Genomic DNA, 14,546 nt, shown 5'->3' with positions numbered 1-14,546 from the left:
ACATAGTGCACCTGCTCATTCCTTTGTAAGTTCAGAGCTTCTCTAAGCTTATCTCACCGACATGATGCAAAGGACTGACTTAAAAGAGGACGAAAGAGAGAACAGAAACTAGAGTATAAAATGGAGATCCAGACTCTGGCCAGCCATGTCTAAAGCTGATTTAATTCCTTAAACGTTCCAGTTGTGAGGCTCAACACACCCTCTTCCCACTGCCCAAGTTTTTTTAAGTCTATTTGAGTTTGGTTTTCTGTCCCTGTAGCCAAGAGTCCCAATGGATGCAAATCCTAACCTCCATCCCTTCCCCTCATTCTTCTTAATTGACTAATTATTACCCATGTTTAGGGGCTCATCTTAACTGTCGCTCCATCAGGAAAGCATTTCCTAACTTTCCAGTCAAACTCCTCTGTTGCCTCCTGTTTTTAGCATCTTCACGTCTGTATGACACGTTTGCTATTCTAATTGTACAGTTTTCTGTGAAGTCATTCATTTAATGTTTGTCTGCCCAGCCAGACGGTAAGCTCCGTGAGGGCACAGACTACATCATCATGCCTGTGTCCCCAGATCCTAGACATTTTCCAACACACAACAGGCTCTAAATAATTACTGCCAATGAATGGAGAGTCTGAGGGCATCCATGATGACTGTCTTCAAATATCTGAATGGTGCTCCTATGGGAGATTGTATTCTGCATTATACAAGAAGAAAAAACTTGGGCCAAAGAGTAGAATTACAGAAGGATAGGTTTCAGCTCAATGCAATACGGAATTTTCTAATAACAAAAACTTTTGAAATATAAAAAAGCTCTCTCCTTCCAACCTCTACCCAAATCCACATGACAATAAGATCCTCATCGGTATTAAAGAAGATACTGAATGATCCTCTGACCAATAAATGAGTATATGTTGGGTAGGAGCTCAACTAGAGGACCACTAAAGGCACTTCCAACTCTAAGATTTTATTAGCCTATGATGATATAAGGAAAAGATTATGGAGAAACAGTTATAGAAGCAAATAGAAGATAAGGTCCAAATTAAAAACTAGAACATATAAGAACAAAACAGTTTCTAGTTCCCACTGGATTCAAGGTTGGCTCCTGAATCTACCCTTCCTCTGTGCTCTTGGGTGTTGATCCTAACCCTATCCTACCATCCTACACTCTTTTAGATAAAAAAAGACTTTTGGCTAAAAAGTCCCCTCCATCTATCCAAAAGTACCTTTGTTGAGGTGACAGCCCCACAGGGTTGTTCCGTGACTCTCCGAAGAGTCATCTACCGTGGCATGTTCCACTTTGATTTTTCTCTCCATCCCCTGCCCCTTAGAAAGACTAACTCTAATAACAATAGCCAGGACATGGAAGCAACCTCAATGTCCATCAACAGAGGAATGGATAAAGAAGATGTGGTACGTATATACGGTGGAATATTACCCAGGCATAAAAAAGAACAAAATAATGGCATTTGCAGCAACATGGATGGACCTAGAGATTGTCATACTGAGTGAAGTAAGTCAGACACACAAAGACAAATATCATATGATATCACTTATATGTGGAATCTAAATGAACTTATCTACAAAACAGAAATAGAGTTACAGATGTAGAAAAGAAACTTATGGTTACCAGGGGACAAGCGGGAGAGGGATAAATTGGAAGATTGGGATTGACATAAATACACTACTATATATAAAATAGAAAACTAATAAGGACCTACTGTATAGCACAGGGAACTCTACTTGATACTCTGTAATGGCCTATATGGGAAAAGAATCTAAAAAAGAGTGGATATAAGTATAACTGATTCAACACGCTGTACACCTGAAGCTGATACAACATTGTAAATCAACTATACTCCAATAAAAATTAAAAAAAAAAAAAAAAGACTAACCCTAATGAACTCACCTGGGCCCTCCAGAGCTCGTCCTGTTCATGGGCCACCCGCCAGTGTGTGTCGCCCATCATGGCAATGAACAGGTTGAGCATAAGCAGTGTGGCGATGATGGCAAAGGCAAAGTAGACGATGCTGAACATGTAGGGCAAGTTCACATCGTAGTTGGCAGGCCCATCGATGATGGTGAGGAAAAGCTCAAAGGTGCTGAACAGCGCCATGGGATAGTCATAGAATTGCCCCAGGTTGGATGGGTCCTCTGTCTGGAAAATGATAAAGAACGCTGCTCCGCCCACGAAGAGGGCATGGAGATCAGGAAACGGGGAGTTATCACAATAAGCACGGGCCTGGTCAGCATTCATTCTACCTCCAGTATACATCTCCATACATTTACACACAAGCACATCTATGCACACAGGCACATAAATGTAGAATTACACATATAAGTCACATTTTCCCTGTGGACCTGGCTAACCCTCAGATGTCCTATGACCAAGTTTATCATACCAGTAATACTCAGAATTTAGCAAATATCCATCGATCAATCCATCTATCAATATAGTATATGTCACCTAACTGGGTTTTACATTTTAGAACCAAATATTTAAAAGGCAAGTTGTTACAAGAATGCATGGAATCTCCAACAATTTTAAAGAACTGAGCACATGAAAGGGCTAAAAGAAAAGCACCTTTTAAAAAAATCTCAGTATCCTCTAGATAACCATCCATTACTCTGAGATTTCCTGGGTGAGCTTGGACCATCATAAAAAAGTTTTCCCTGCTCAGTGTATAGCCTACTGGATGGTACTGGGCATCCTGGAAACTCACTACAGAGTTAGAACCTCTAAAAGACCCATCTCTGTGTGGGGAATGGAACTATAAATAAGGTGACCCCAAGAGCAGAACTAGGGTCTATGACAAAGCACGGCTTTGCAACAACGAAGAGGAGATGGTTTAGGAGATCTACAGAAAACGACTCTGTTATAGTTCCTCATTTTGCATAAGTGTAGCTGCAGGTGGAGTAGAGGGTGGGGAGGAAGGGTACATGAGGAATCCTCCAAACAGGCAGCCTATCAAAGTTTGACCCTCTCAGAATTCAGATCTTGGTGTAGTTTTTCAGTCCACTGTTTCGTGGGAACCCCCATTAAGCAGGGGAATGCCTAGGACAGGCGTGGCGTCCTTTGTACTGAAAGTTGTTGTCTTTAGGGGTGTAGGTCTTCACGTGTCATCAGGTGCATCCACCTGCCTTCTGGAGGTTCAGCTGCAGACTTGGAGGACTGGGTGAGCCTTGGAGGACTGAGTGAGCCTTGTTGCCTTTTGTTCTTCTTTCCTCTTCCTTCCTTTCCCTAAGAACTGTCTTCCACTCATTCGTTTGTGCTCTCCCTCCCTCTGCTCTGTCTGCTCTGTTCCGGATGTTTCCTCTCCTCTCTCTGGCACCCTCCCCCTGTGTCTTGGTCCGTGACTGGGTCCCCACTGGGCATTCTTCTTCCAGCCTCTCTTCACAGCTCTTCTGCTTTCCTTTCTCATTCTTCACAATCTCCAAACCCTTTTTCTGTACCTCCTTTTTCAAATTCCTTTCTTTTCTTTCAACTCTGACCACACATAGGGGAAAAAAGGGCACCGTACGTGTTAGTGAATGCTTTTCGTTTCTTCTTCTGAAGTGTAAACACAGTAGAGTTAAATACCAGACTTTTTGCCTATGGCACCTTTCACGACTGGCCAGTCTTTCTTGTTTAATATTCTTCTCTCTCCAAAGCCCTTTTTCTATCTCTCCTTTAAAGATCTTGCAGGGCAGTTAGTCAACATGAATGTTACTGGCCCAGAAATTCAGAGCCCATGAGTCTACTCTCTAGGCCAACCTGAGTGACCCAGATCCTAAGAATGCAAGTGTGTTTTTTGAATCACCTTCCACCAGGGGGAAAAAAAGCAAAAGGGATTGCAAAGGAGAAATAACTGAGAGCAAGAGTAAGAGAGAACTTTCTGGAGAACTGAATCCGATGATCTGATGGAGGAGAGAGTGATGCTCTTACCTGAGGCAAATCCCACAATAACCACAGCCATCAGCCAGCAGAAACGCAACAGGTCTCCGAAAATCATCTATAGAAAACAGAGAGGGGAGGGAGGGTGGAGGGATCCTTTCTCCACCTACCTCTCTGCAGCTACTGCTGATAGATTGGAAGTCACCAGAGTTCCACCAGGTCCACTCCGAGCAGCATTTTCCTTTTTGCTCCCACTCCCTCCCTCTGTCTGGGAAAGGTCCAATGTCTGAAGCCAGAGGAAACTCTGGGGAAAGCACTGACCTTCTGGATCATGATGGTGAAGGGACCCAGCATCTGGAATCCTCGAGCAAAGTACATAACACTGCACCAGCCCAGCACCAGGGCGAACGACATAGGCACCACCTCTCCGTTGGTGTTGGAAAGCCGCATCACCATGGTCACCAGCACCAGCGAGGCATAGGTGATGCTGGGGGGAGAGCAGAGAGGGGGGAAGTGAGAGGAGGGCTGGAAATATGCTAGGTCCCCTTCAGCATGGCACTGACTTACATGGGACCCAAACACTCAGGCTCAGTCTTCATACCTAAACACATACACTGTCACACACACAAGCCCGCTAGAGGAAAATCCCTGGAAGTGAGGGTCCCAGAGAGGGATTGGGAGACCTGGGACACTTCTGGCAAGGGAAGGCAGGGGGCTGGAAGGAAGGACACTCACGTGATGACATGGAATGGCCCTCCGAGGACAGTCTGTCCAAAATAGCGAGAGAAACCAACCCTGAAGATATCCGGGATCTGGGAAAAGGCCAGGAAAACAAAACAAAACAAAACAAAACAATGATCGATATAGACTTCGGTTCAATCTGAGGCCTCAGGTGGGTGGCCTCCGCCTGCGCACAGCTGCACCTCACCTCTAGGAATAGGATGATCACAGCCCCGAAGACCGTCATCAGCTCCCCCACCAGCCGGATTTTATCCTGCTGAGTCACATAGGCCTCCTGCGGTGAGAAATTCAGGATAAGAAGTGTTTTCTGGGGCTTCCCAGGTAGCGCAGTGGTTGAGAGTCCGCCTGCCGATTCAGGGGACGTGGGTTCGTGCCCCGGTCCCGGAAGATCCCACATGCCGCGGAGCGGCTGGGCCCGTGAGCCATGGCCGCTGAGCCTGCGCATCCGGAGCCTGTGCTCCGCAGCGGGAGAGGCCACAACAGTGAGAGGCCCGCGTGCCACACACACACACACACACACACACACAAAAGAAGTGCTTTCTGATGGTCTGAGAGTCAAGTCCTTTTGAGTAAGTGGTCTAAAGCAGCTCAACTCTACCCAAGGTGAAGAAAAGCTCCCCTTACCAACACCATCAACACCCGCCCTGCCGTTGTGGCTCAGTCTGTGACCAGGGCATTAAGTAACCAAGGCTTAATATACATGTTACATATGCTAACAGCCTGAGTAACCGCCTAGTAAGTCACCTCTTATATATATGTTGTGAGCAGGTATTTATGATGATGTGCGTATCGAGGGGCTGAGGTCACATTTCACAGCATCAAGTTAAGAAGGCTAAACCAACAGGCAGAGGTATTAGTGGTTTGGGCTGATTTCAGCTACGCTGAAAGGCCAGCTTTTCCAATCTTGTTGCGGTTCCCAGCGAGTAGAATATAAACACATCACAGAATTCAGGTTCCCGTATGGACCCAGCACCTGTTAGCTCCAGTGAAACCTTGAATCAGTCACTAAACTCCCTGAGCTTGGGGTTTCTCATCTGTAAAATGGAAACTATAATGCGTACCTCCCAGGGTTATTGTGAAGACCAAATGAGATGTATTTGGATGTATTTTATAAACCACAGAGCGCTATAGATATATTCATTGTGGTCTTATTATGATTGGGCAATATAGCAAAGGGCTAAAGACAATATATGGATTTCAGCTCTGAGGAAGGGCCCTGCCTTATCCGGGACAGTAGGAGTGGAAGGTACAGTCCTAAGGTCAAGATGGAATAAAAACCACCCTCCTCTGCACGTTACTTCACAGGAAAAGGCTTGCAATATTACCCAGATACAGCAATGGAATTCTACAATAATGCTCCTTAACTTTTTTGAAGTTATGAGCCCATCTGAGAATATCATAAAGACCACAGATCCTCTTTGCAGAAAACTGTGCTCATATGTACATAATTCTCATGTGAAACTATACAGACAACTTCAACCCATTCGAGTACCCCTTAGACTTTTGGGAACTCTATTCTCCACGGTCACATCTCTGACTTGTGCACCGAAGACAGGAGTTGACAGTCCCTGAGGATGATCTAAGCTGGGAAGGACGTGATCCCTCATTAAGCATGAGAAATGCTAATCATCTCTGTCCCGCCGATAAACTGGAACCTCTCAGCATCCTTCTGCAGGCTACTTCAGCAGTGTACACCCTGGTCCAGTGAGAGGCATAGCTTTTGAAACAGGAAGAGATGCTATGTAGTGGGAGGTGATCTATGGTATAAAGAAGGCACCCACCAAGCATGCTGTGGCCTCTCAGAGGGTGTGTGTCAGCTCAGAAGAAGCCAAGGATAGAGTCTTTAGGGAAGAACAGGACCAGACTTACCAACAGGTGGTGGAAGTGTTTCAGGTAAATCATATGGGACCAGGGAAGACCAGAAAAGGAGTTGGTGACTACGTATCTAGTGAACAATATGATCTAACAACCTGTGACTAGATATCAATTCCTTTGCTGTTGTTGTTTAAAGAACTGATGTTCTGGGACTTCCCTGGTGGTGCAGTGGTTGAGAATCCGCCTGCCAATGCAGGGGACACGGGTTCGAGCCCTGGTCCGGGAGGATCCCACGTACCATGGAGCAACTGAGCCCTTAAATAAATTTATATAAAAAAAAAAAAAAAAAGAACTGATGTTCTGTAAACTTCTCTGACGTTTATCTCTCTTGAGAAACTGGCAAATTTTATTTTGTCATATAGTGGGACGTTTCCCTTTTGCCTTGCTTCCAAGGAAGCTCAGAGTTCTCTCTCTCTCTCTTTTTTTTTTTTAATCCCCAGCTCAAACAACTATCTTTGCATCCCCTCTCCTCCATCCTAAAATTCAGGTCATGGGTCTGGTGATCTTAATGTTCCTATAGCATCCGTCTTTCACTGTAAAACAGGCCAACTCCTTTTGAGAATCAGGTAGTAGTATAAGTAATAAGTTCATTAACTGTAGGAACAAAATAACATTAAATATAGAAATAAAATAATGGCATCCGTGCCACATATGTGTCTGTACAAAATTTTTAAACTTTAAAAAAACTTTGGACCTTGGTCGCATACGTCTGGAAAACTGCCACCAACCTTTTTCCTTGGCTCAACTAAGAAGAAAAGGACTGCACTAGTTGGCCAGGAGAGTTGTGGGAACCACAGTGCCCCTAGAGGAAAGCGAGAGAGTGGCGTCAGCTTTCTCCCTCAGGAGACGAAAAGGCAAAACCCTAACTAATGGAGAATATTGGGGACAGTTTTGGTTACCGTAATCTCCTTCTGGGGCTGCCCCTCACCAGCACCCCTTTGTTGTTCAACATGTTCCTTTACGAGTAGGAGTTCCCCTGCTCAAGTTCACCAGTGAGTAACAGAGGTGTCCAGAGACCCCAGGCTTTTGCCTCTGCTCCACCTGGGATCTGACTGCCCTAAAGTAGCTGCCTCTGCCACTCTGTCTCCGAAGGTCCTCTATGTAAAAGCAGAATGCCGAGCGCCACAGTCTCTTGTGAGCCCCCTTCCTTGCTGCTCTCCAAGACACAGACCCTTTAGTAGGGTTTTATTTTTTTTTTTAATTGCTCTCTGGAAAACAAAAGGTAATATACATGTGCAAAAGTTGCAATGAAAATAATGGTAGTTCATACAATTCAGTAGCAAAAAACCCCAAACAATCCGATTAAAAAATGGGCAGAGGACCTGAATATAGACATTTTTCCAAAGAAGACATACAGATGGCTGACAGGTACGGAAAAGGTACTTAATGTCACTAATCATCAGGGAAACGCAAATCAAAACCACAGTGAGATATCATCTCAGACCTATTAGGATGGCTATAATCAAAAAGACAAGAAATAACAAGTGTTGGCAAGGATGTAGAGAAAAAGGAATCACTGAACACTATTGGCGGGAATGTAAACTGGTGCACCCACTACAGAAAACAGAACAGAGGGCCCGCAAAAAATTAAAAATGGGACTACCACATGATCCCGCAATTCCACTTCTGGGTATACAGCCAAAGGAAATGAAAACAGAATCTGGAAGAGACACCTGCATTCCCAGGTAAATTGTAACATTAGTCACGGTAGCAAAGATATGGGAACAACCTAAGTGTTCATCAATGGATAATGGATAAAGAAGATGTGATATACATATATATACACACACATATGTATAAAACGGAATATTATTCAGCCATGAGAAAAGAGGAAATCCTGTCATTTGTAACAATATGGATGGAGCTTGAGGGCATTATTTTAAGTGAAATAAGCCCATCAGGTTAAGACAAATACCTCATGGTATCACTTACATGTGGAATCAAAAAAAAAAAAAAAAAAGGCAAACTCCTAGAAAAAGAGGGTAGAAAAGTGGTTGCCAGGGCATGGGGGTATGGACAAAATAAGGAGAGATTGGTAAAAGGGTACAAAATTTCACCTATAAGACGACTAAGGTCTGAGGAGCTAATGGTAAAACAAGGTGACTATAGTTAATTACACGGTATTATACAATTGAAATTTGCTAAGAGAACAGAACTTATTCTCACCAAAAACAAAAAAGGTATATATGTGAGGTGATGGATGTGTTAATTAACTAGATAGGAATCCCTCCACAATTTATACGTGTATCAAATCACTGCGATGAACACTTTAAACATCTTACAATTTCATTTGTCAATTACACCTCATTAAAGCTGAAAAAATAATGATAGTGGCGGGCTTTTAAAACATTTTTCTTTTCTTTGATTTCAAGGGGAATTCTAGCAGTTCACACTCATATGTAATGTTGGCTCTCATTTGGAATAGATACTCTTTTCAAAGTTGAGAAAGAGTTTAGTGTTTTAAAAATGGACAGGGGCAGGCTTCCCTGGTGGCGCAGTGGTTAAGAATCTGCCTGCAATGCAGGGGACACAGGTTCGAGCCCTGGTCCGGGAAGATCCCACATGCCGCAGAGCAACTAAGTCCGTGCGCCACAACTACTGAGCCTGCACTCTAAAGCCTGAGAGCCACAACTACTGAACCAGCGTGCTACAACTACGGAAGCCCGCACACCTAGAGCCCGTGCTCTGCAACGAGAAGCCACGGTGATGAGAAGCCCATGCACTGCAACAATGAGTAGCCCCCGCTCGCCGCAACTAGAGAAATTCCGCGCACAGAAACAAAGACCCAATGCAGCCAAATCAATAAATAAAATAATAAAAAAATAAGATTAAAATGGACAGGGGTATTGAATTTTAACAAATGACTTTCTAATGTCTGTTGAACTGATAATAAGAATGCCCTCTTCATCAACCACCCTTGCCCCTCTAGAATTAAACCCTAAACTCAAAGTGGTAATGAGTTTTTCTTTGAATTTTTTAGAAGTTTACTCTTTGGGGATTGTATTCAAGATTCCCTGTCTACAGGGAGACTGATCTGCAGCTTTCTAGATTTGTGGTTCTTATGAAAAGGTTTCGTGATCAAGGGTATATTTAACAAAGTGAATTAACAGAGACACTCATTTTCAAGGTCCCGTTCATTTAGCCTCCCAGTTCTTTCAAATGCTGCCCTGGCCCTCAATCCATAGCACCACTGCCTTAATGCAAACCCATAGCACCCTGCACCCAATCCCCCCTCACCTCGCTTTTGGACTAACCTTTCTCAAATGCAAAATCACCCCATGGCTTCTCTGTTTAATGCCTTTCCTAGTTCCACCATGTCTTTGGAATAAACATGAGGGGGAGATGGGAGTGATGGGTATTCTCTAAATCCTTATCAGAGTAGAAATTCGATAGCTGATGTCTAAATTTAATTAATGAATAGAGATAGAAGTGCATTATTCAGCAGTGCAGAGGTGATAACAGGGGTGAAGAACTTAAAAGATGTAAACACTGGTTGCCTCCAGGAAGTAAGGCACGGGTGAGGCCGGCGAGCCAGCACACTCTTGATCCTCATTATACCTGCCGTTTGATTTTTAAATCATGGGCGTGTATTCTTTTACTCCGAAGTGCTCATAGTGAGATAGGAATAAAAGACTCAGACTACCAAGCGTGATGTACAGAACCCTTGCTGGTTGCACATGTGTTCTTTTACTTAGAAGTGTGCATTGTGAGATAAGAATAAAAAATAAGACTCAGACTACTGAGCATGACGTACAGAACCCTTGCTGGTCTGGCTCCTGCCCTAGGTCCCCGTGCTCTGTGTGAGCACTGGCCACGTTGAATTATTGTTGTTAAGTCAGGTCTTTGTGTGGACCGTGACCTTTTCTTAGAATGCCTGCCTCCACCACATTTTTCTGATTCACCCTCAACCTCAAGACCCAGGTCACAGCATTCCTCCTGGGTCTCCTTTCCTGCCCCTCCAAGGCCAGGTCAGGTGTCTCCCCTGCAGGATCACGGTGCTGGTCTCTGGTTACAGCCCTTCCCCAGCACACTGCAGTCGTCTGGACATTCCATGTCTCACCAGGAATCTTAGAGCTTCCTGAGAGCAGGGACCTCTAACTTCTTTTTTTGTCCACAATGCACACACAGCAGATGCTGCATTCATAAGAAAGGAAAGAAGGAAGGAGACAAGGGAGCAGGTGAACAGACAGGTGCACGCTGAGCATGATCTAAGAGTTGCGGAAGGGAGGTAAAAGGGAATCAGGAGGTGGAGCCAGGATGCAAATGGCGGAAAGGATGACAATGAAGTGGGCTTGTCTGGAATTTCTAGATTCCTAGCTCAAGGTTGCGTAAGCAGGCTCAGCTAATAACGCACTGAGAAAATACTCCCCTCAGCCCCTTTAAAAAATAAATGTCAGGGCTTCCCTGGTGGCGCAGTGGTTGAGAGTCTGCCTTCTGATGCAGGGGACGCCGGTTCGTGACCCGGTCCGGGAGGATCCCCCATGCCGCAGAGCAGCTGGGCCCATGAGCCATGGTCATGGGGGGAGGATCCCCCATGCCGCAGAGCAGCTGGGCCCATGAGCCATGGCCGCTGAGCCTGCGCGTCCGGAGCCTGTGCTCCGCAACGGGAGAGGCCACAACAGTGAGAGGCCCGTGTACCGCAAAAATAAATAAATAAATAAATAAGTAAATGTCATTCAACAATGACTGGAATCCTCTTTACATGGCTTAGGATTTTAGGAATTGTCCACAGCCAGATCCCCTGCGGAGGATGACAGGTCCTACTTTGCTGAGAATTGGCCAAAAGAGAGTGTTTTCACTTACCAGCTGACTCACTCAGCTCACTGTCTTGAAGGAAATGTCCAGAGAGGGGTGGGCCTAGCTGAGCCTGGGTACCACTGTGGGGAAGGGTGGGAAGCAAGTGTAACCACGAGGAAGGGGGAACGCACCGGAAACAATTGTCAAACCCCATCCTGGACCCTCCTTTTTCCCCAAGATTCTTACAGAGGAATTAAGCTCCCAGAAAGAGACCTGCTGGTTCCTAATGAAGAGTTACTCTCATCCTCTAAACTGTGCAGGGGCTCCTAACCAGGCCACCCATCAGAATCAGCTGGGAAACTTTGTTACAACACGTGTCCAGGCCAACCCTGAGGACTCTAATTCAATTTGTTTGGAGCAGGGACCCAGCATCTCCTTTTTTAGATGTAAATGTTTCTGCTACATACCCCTTGAGAACCACTGGGCCAAAAAGAGAGCAAGATCTCCTGGTTTCCATCTAAGTCTACTTTCCAAGGGCTTATTCCATGTCCCAGCCCCTGTGTTGTCTCAGGAAGATGAACTTGGGAAAGGTCTGCTCGTTCCTGAGGAGTCTTTACCCATTCCCACAGAAGCAGGACGCACCCTATCCACCAAAAAGTTAATCACATCAAAACCGTGGCCTAGTGTCAGAACTAGAGCCCTGACAGTAGCTCAGGAGCTAGAGGTTGGAGACAATCCCAGATCTGGATCCCCACCCCTGCTCGTCAGCATTCCTTATCTTGGCAGGGAACTATCAGGTGTGCCCAGGTACAGGTGAGTGTGCCAGGCCCTGGCTAGCTCTCAAAGCCTGGAGACATGAGTTCCTCACGCAGTGAATCCTCCAAAGAAGCAGCCTGGAACTGAGCACATCACTCTGGAGGGAGAAATGCCTGGCTTTGTATTAAAGGTTCTGAAGTGACGCAGACCAGAACCCCTACCCCAGCACCGCCCTTCCTAGCTGAGTGTCTTTACCGAAGTACTAAACCTCTCTTGACCTCAGAGTCACCATCTTTAAAATGGTAATAATAATTGTATTTACTTACTAAGGTATCTATGAGGATCAAGTGGTGTAATGCTTTGTCATCTGAAATGTGGTCCACAGAATCACAATGTCAGCATCACCCAGCCGTGAGTCAGAAATGCAGAATCTCAGGGCCCACGCCAGCCTTATTCTTAGAATCTGCATTTTAATAAGATCTCAGAGGCACTGGTAAATGCACATCAAGTGTGCAAAACAAACACCCAGTAGATGTTATTTTTATCTACCAGGCTCCCTGCTTCTCCTCACCTCTGTCTTGTCTTTAATTTGCCGTGCTTGTTCCAAAGTGAGTTGGTTAGGACCCCTGAGTAAAGCAGTACAGAGTTGGAGATCAACTGGGTTTTCAAATAGCTGTAGTGCCTTGGACTGTCGAGAGCTTATGAGGAATTGTGATGTGTAGAAAGAGCAAACCCACTGACCGTGACAGGTGGAGGATGATTTAAAATAAATGGAACCTATGAGTCACTCCTGCCACGTCCTCTCCCTATCTACATCCCCATCCACTGTGCAGTAGTGATGATTTTACCTTTGATAAGTCCCCTGATGCCAACCCCTTCTCTCCGTCCCCCCATCACATCCTGAGGCCAATCCACCATTATCTTTGCTCACTGAACTGTAATAGTCTCTTAACTGGTCTCCCCACATCTCCCCAGGCCCCCTCAAACCTGTCCTCCACCCTACAGAGACATTCTTCTGAAACAGAAGTGTCACCGAGCATCTCCCCTGTTTAAAATCTTTCTGAGCCTTTCACTACCTTTAGGATAAAGAGTAAAATCCTCAGTATGGCCTGCAAGGTCCTGTATGATTTGGGAAAGTTTGGGGAAAGATCTGCCAGGACTACCTCATCTGGAGGCCCCTGCCCCAGCTCCCTCTACCCTAGCCACTCTTCCTTCAGTTCCTAGACACTGGCAAGGGTCTTCCTGCCTCAGGGCCTTTGTATATGCATCCTCTCTGCCTAGAACTCACTTTCCACCTTTAATTCATACCCACATCTTAGCTCAGTTACCTTCCTCAGGGGAGCCTTCTCTGACCTCCCAGAGTGCCCAGGCCCCTGTTATAAGCTCTCTCAGCACCCTGTCTGTTTTCTCATCATAGGAAAAAATCATGTGAATTGTAGCCATCACAGGTTGCGATATCTATTCATTTAATTAATGTCAACCAGTCTGTAAGCTCCCAAGGGGCAGGGGTTACTTGCGTTTTGCTCAGACCAGGTTGAATTTCCAACACCTACAGCAATGTGCTCAGGCCCCACTAGGCTCTTGGTGATTACTTGTGTAGTGAATGAATTAGCAAAGCGATTTTGGGAAAAGGGCAGCGGAGAGATAAAGGAAATCTTCAAGACACAAAAAGGAAATCTGATGATGGGAGATCAACGCCCTCTTGCTGAACAGCAAATCAGGGCTCTAAATGCTCAGAGTGACCGACTTCACACTGGAAAGCTGAGTAGAAGCTCTCAGCCCGAGCTAAGAATGAGAATCACTCAAAGAATTTCTTAAAAGTACCATTGCCTGGACCTCAGCTTCAGTCTTTCTAATGTGTCAGGTGTGGGGCAGCTTAGGAACCCGTACTTTTACCAGCCTCCCATGTTTCTAATGTGTAGTCTTGGTTAAAAACTACTGATCTAGCAAGAGATAGGATCTGCCCAAGGTCAAACAGCTATTTGGTTTCAGAGTTAGGACTCAAACCTAAGCTGCCTAATCCCAGACTTTGAACTTTCTGCTCACCTGGAAACCTAAGAGAGCCAGGACCACAGTGCACGGTGTCCTGCCTAAACCGAGTGGAGACACTGAATGGAGACGGAAAATGAACTCTAAGTAATTATACGTTCTTGGGAAACCCTGGAAAAGCATAATTTTTATGGCTGAACAATGAGGCATCTTAAGAGTGAAGACACTGAGATTATCTCCAAAACTGCACAGAGATAAACTGACTTTACCCTCATATACGTCCGCTTTCGTGTACCTTGTGCCACCTCATATAAATAAAGGAGTATTTTCTTTCATTTCAACTGTCTTAAGATGGTGTTCTGGGCTACTCTCATGGAGCCCGGCGACTTTTCTAGATCCCATGAGACCCAAAGAGGAAATCCTACAGTGACCGAGAGTTCCATATGTCCAGATTTATTAATATAATTGGATAGAAAAGTATTCATTTAACTAAGAAAAAGCTCCATGGGCTAATTAATGTGGCGTTGCATTCATCAAGCCAAGACCCTGTATCGGTACATTTTCATTTTTCTAAGACTTTCAAGTA

At 45.1% G+C, this 14,546-nt stretch overlaps 1 protein-coding gene across 1 annotated transcript in view; it reads right to left on the bottom strand.

The window, feature by feature from the left end:
* The window catches only part of TRPV5 (transient receptor potential cation channel subfamily V member 5), a 28,416-nt gene that overhangs the window by 4,206 nt on the left and 9,664 nt on the right, over positions 1 to 14,546 (bottom strand). The window contains exons 12-16 of the mRNA XM_024758074.1: positions 4,791 to 4,877; positions 4,598 to 4,674; positions 4,184 to 4,349; positions 3,914 to 3,980; positions 1,898 to 2,166 (exon numbers count right to left, since the gene is read on the bottom strand). Of these exons, the coding sequence (XP_024613842.1) occupies positions 1,898 to 2,166; positions 3,914 to 3,980; positions 4,184 to 4,349; positions 4,598 to 4,674; positions 4,791 to 4,877 (666 nt within the window). The remainder of the gene's footprint in view (positions 1 to 1,897; positions 2,167 to 3,913; positions 3,981 to 4,183; positions 4,350 to 4,597; positions 4,675 to 4,790; positions 4,878 to 14,546) is intronic.

Source organism: Neophocaena asiaeorientalis, unplaced genomic scaffold, assembly GCF_003031525.2.
Source record: "Neophocaena asiaeorientalis asiaeorientalis breed wild unplaced genomic scaffold, Neophocaena_asiaeorientalis_V1.1 scaffold206, whole genome shotgun sequence".
NCBI classification, from domain to species: domain Eukaryota; kingdom Metazoa; phylum Chordata; class Mammalia; order Artiodactyla; family Phocoenidae; genus Neophocaena; species Neophocaena asiaeorientalis.
The sequence above is the reverse complement of the archived record's forward strand: the minus strand, read 5'-3'. Positions and strand labels throughout refer to the sequence as shown.